Below are 3,918 nucleotides of genomic sequence, written 5' to 3'. Positions count from 1 at the left end.
TCTGGAGGCCCTGACACACCCATAATCTCTCTCCTGTCTCCCCCTCCTTCTCTCTGTCTCAAGTGAACAAATAAGTAAGTCAAACTAAAATTAAAAGAAAAGCAGGCATGGTGGTGTACACCTTTAATTCCAGCACTCAAAGGCAGAGGTAGGAGGATTGCCATGAGTTCGAGGCCACCCTGAGACTACATAGTGAATTCCAGGTCAGCTGGGCTAGAGTGAGACCCTACCTCAAAAAAAATAAAAATAAAAAAGAATACAGTGGAGTATTATATAATGATTAAATTTTGGGGTGTAACAAATTCATGCAGATGTGAAATATACTTGCTAATATATTACTAGAAAGAAGAAAAATTTTGCTGGGCATGGAGGCACATGCCTTTAATCCCAGCACTCTGGAGGTGGAGATAGGAGGATTGCTGTGAATTTGAGGCCAGCCTAAGACTGAATAGTAAATTCTAGATCAGCTGGGCTAACCGAAGACCTTACCTCAAAAAAAAAAAAGGAGGAGGAGAAGGAGGAGGAGAAGGAGGAGGAGAAGGAGGAGGAGAAGGAGGAGGAGGAGAAGAAGAAGAAATCTTAACCTTGATATAATATTGGAAAAAAATGAGACTAAAAAAACTTTCTGTAGGGTGTGTGTGTTGAACAGTCTCGCGGTGTAGCCCAGGCTGGCCTCAAACAAACAGTACCCCTGCCTCTGCCTCCTAAGTGCTAGGATTATAGGTGTGTGACACCACACCTGGCTTGAAAAAATTGTTTTTAAAATAACTCATGCAAGCTGGAGAGGTGCCTCAGTTATTAAGACATTTGCCTGCAAAGCCTAATGAACTGAGTCTTATTCGCACCTCCTACATAAAGCCAGATGCAGAAAGTAGCACACACATCTGGAATTCATTGGCAGCAGCTACAAGCCCTGGCCTACCCATTCTCTGTCTGCTTCTCTCTCTCTCTCCCTCTCTTTCTCCCTCTCTTGGTGTGTGTATGTGTGTGTTTCTCTCTGCTTGCAAATAATTTTTTAAAAAACTCACATTTATAGGGAATAAAAGACTGGAATAAAATATTAAACATGCAAAATTGAAAAAAGAGGGCCTAGGAAGATGGCTCAGTGGTTAGAGGTACTCGCTTGCAAAGTCTGCCAGCCTGGGTTCAGTTTCCCAGTGCTCACATAAAGCCAGGCACACAAAAAGGCCCCAGCATACCCATACACATCCACACACAATCTCTCTCTCCTCCCTCCCCCTCCCCAGCATCCAGGAGGAGAGAGAAGGAATAGAAAGCACAGGCCTGGCACACCAGCCGGCCCCAATCCAAGCCTCACCTTCAGCAAGGTCCTGGCCTCCCTGCCTCCACGCTGATGAGTCACCCGCACTTATCACACACTCATCCTGGACTCTGCGCCTCACCGTCAGCCCCATGCCCTTATCGGATTCTTCATCCATAAATGGGGACGGCAGTTTGGTTCACCCCGCGGGGTCATTAAAGAGCTAATTGCGATTCTGCACTTACAGCACTTGGTTTGGGTTTTTAGAAAGAGGGAGGGAGGGAGGGAGAGAGAGAGAGAGAGAGAGAGAGAGAGAGAAAGAAAGAGAATGGACTTGTACAGTCATCACAAGGACCCTAGGGTCAGAACTCGAATTCTTCCCATGCCCGCATAGGAAACAGAGGCCAGGCCAGGCCAGGGTCAGGAAGCTGCTCAAATCACACAGCTGGCATGCATGGCTGGTAGTAGAAACGACCATTTTGTGTTTTCTACAAACCACACACAAAACCAAGTGCTGGGCTGGAGAGATGGCTTAGCAGTTAAGACGCTTGCCTGCAAAGCCTAAGGACCCAGGTTCGATTCTCCAGTACCCACATAAGCCAGATGCACAAGGTGGCGCATGTGTCCAGAGTTTGTTTGCAGTGGCTAAAGGCCCTAGCACACCCATTCTCACTATCTGCCACTTCCTCCCTCTCTCTCTGTCTCTCTTTAATAAATAAATAAAATATTTTAAAATGTCAATAGGCAAATGTCCTTGATATTCATTACTTCACAGTGGCTAATGCTACCTACACAAGACCTGCACAACAGGATGGGGGAAAAATGATGAATCAAGTTGGAAGAGACACTAGTTGGAAAGAAGAGATTCAGTGGAGGGAGGTTTTAGAAGGGGGAAAAGGTAGGATGGTGGTAGGGGATTATGATCATATTATAGTTGTCAGTAAAAAAGTTACTTTTTTAATGTCAGTAGGGGTTGGGAGAGGCCCCAGGGTTAAAGGCTCTTGCTTGCAAAGCCTGCTGACCTGGAATCTGTTCCCCAGCACCCACCTAAAGTTGTTCATGGACAGATGCAAGCACATGCATACGTACATACTTACACATACGTACATACACATACATACTTACACAAATGAATATTTTTTTTTATTTTTATGTTCTTATTTATTTGACAGAGAAAGAGGGAGAGAGAGAGAGGGAATGGGTGCTCCAGGGCCTCCAGCCCCTGCAAACAAATTCCAGATGCGTGCACCCCCTTGTGCATCCGGCTAACGTGGGTCCTGGGGAATCGAACCTGCGTCCTTTGGCTTTGCAGGCAAATGCCTTAACCGCTAAGCCATCGCTCCAGCTCCATAAATTTCAGTAAACGTTCGGTGGACGATTTATGAACCTGATGGTCTCCCCGCCCCCTTTGTCCTCTCAGGTGGGCACAGCATCCCGCGCCCCCCGGCAGGCACCATGGACTGGAAGACGCTCCAGGCCCTGCTGAGCGGCGTGAACAAGTACTCCACGGCCTTCGGGCGCATCTGGCTGTCGGTGGTGTTCGTCTTCCGGGTGCTGGTGTACGTGGTGGCGGCGGAGCGCGTGTGGGGTGACGAGCAGAAGGACTTCGACTGCAACACCCGGCAGCCGGGCTGCACCAACGTCTGCTACGACGACTTCTTCCCCATCTCCAACATCCGCCTCTGGGCGCTGCAGCTCATCTTTGTCACCTGTCCCTCCCTGCTGGTCATCCTGCACGTGGCCTACCGGGAGGAGCGCGAGCGGCGCCACCGCCAGAAGCACGGCGACCAGTGCGCCAAGCTCTACAGCAACACGGGCAAAAAGCACGGGGGGCTGTGGTGGACCTACCTGTTCAGCCTCGTCTTCAAGCTCGTCATCGAGCTGGTTTTCCTGTACGTGCTGCACAGGCTGTGGCACGGCTTCAGCATGCCCCGCCTGGTGCAGTGTGCCAGCGTGGTGCCCTGCCCCAACACCGTGGACTGCTACATCGCCCGGCCCACCGAGAAGAAGGTCTTCACGTACTTCATGGTGGGCGCCTCGGCTGTCTGCATCGTGCTCACCATCTGCGAGATCTTCTACCTCATCTCCCACAGGGTCCTGCGGGGCCTGCGCAAGGTCAGGCCTGCGAAAGAACGCGTCTCCCCGAATTCCTCCAGCCGGGCCTCCACTTGCCGCTGCCACCACAAGCTGCTGGAGACCGAGGAGCTGGCTGCCGACCCAGGCGATGTCACGCTGAAGGCTTCGGCACCCAACCTCACTCCCATCTGATCGTGGCTTGGGGGAGCAAGGCAGGGAGGTGTTTCGTAGGTGGAGGAGTCCTGAAGGTGCTGGGTGCCCCCACTCTCAATTCACTAAGCTAGCCGATCCCATTCGTGGATGCTGGACGCTGAACTGAGTTTTTGTTATTTAGGGTGTTTTGTTTGGTTGGGACACAGGGTCTCACTTTAGCCAAGACTAACCTGGAACTCGCTCTGTAGCCCAGGCTGGACTTGAACTCATGGTGATCCTCCTACCTCAGCCTCTCAAATGCTGGGATTAGAAAGGTGAGCCATCACACCCAGCAGCACTGTCTACCTGATCTAGGTAAACGTGGCAGACATAGCATCAGCCCCCAGAGGAGACAGACACTTAAATTAGCAAATTAACAATATGCATGC

At 50.6% G+C, this 3,918-nt stretch overlaps 1 protein-coding gene across 1 annotated transcript; it reads left to right on the top strand.

Moving 5' to 3' along the window:
- Window positions 1-2,716: 2,716 nt before the first annotated feature.
- On the top strand, window positions 2,717-3,691 carry Gjb3 (gap junction protein beta 3). Its single transcript, XM_004665241.2, has one exon. The coding sequence runs from the start codon at window positions 2,717-2,719 to the stop codon at window positions 3,527-3,529; it is 813 nt and encodes a 270-aa protein (XP_004665298.1). The 3' UTR covers window positions 3,530-3,691.
- The last annotated feature ends 227 nt before the right edge of the window (window positions 3,692-3,918 follow it).

Source organism: Jaculus jaculus, chromosome 5 (genome assembly GCF_020740685.1).
Source record: "Jaculus jaculus isolate mJacJac1 chromosome 5, mJacJac1.mat.Y.cur, whole genome shotgun sequence".
Classification (NCBI taxonomy): domain Eukaryota; kingdom Metazoa; phylum Chordata; class Mammalia; order Rodentia; family Dipodidae; genus Jaculus; species Jaculus jaculus.
This window is presented reverse-complemented; position numbering and strand designations above follow the sequence as displayed.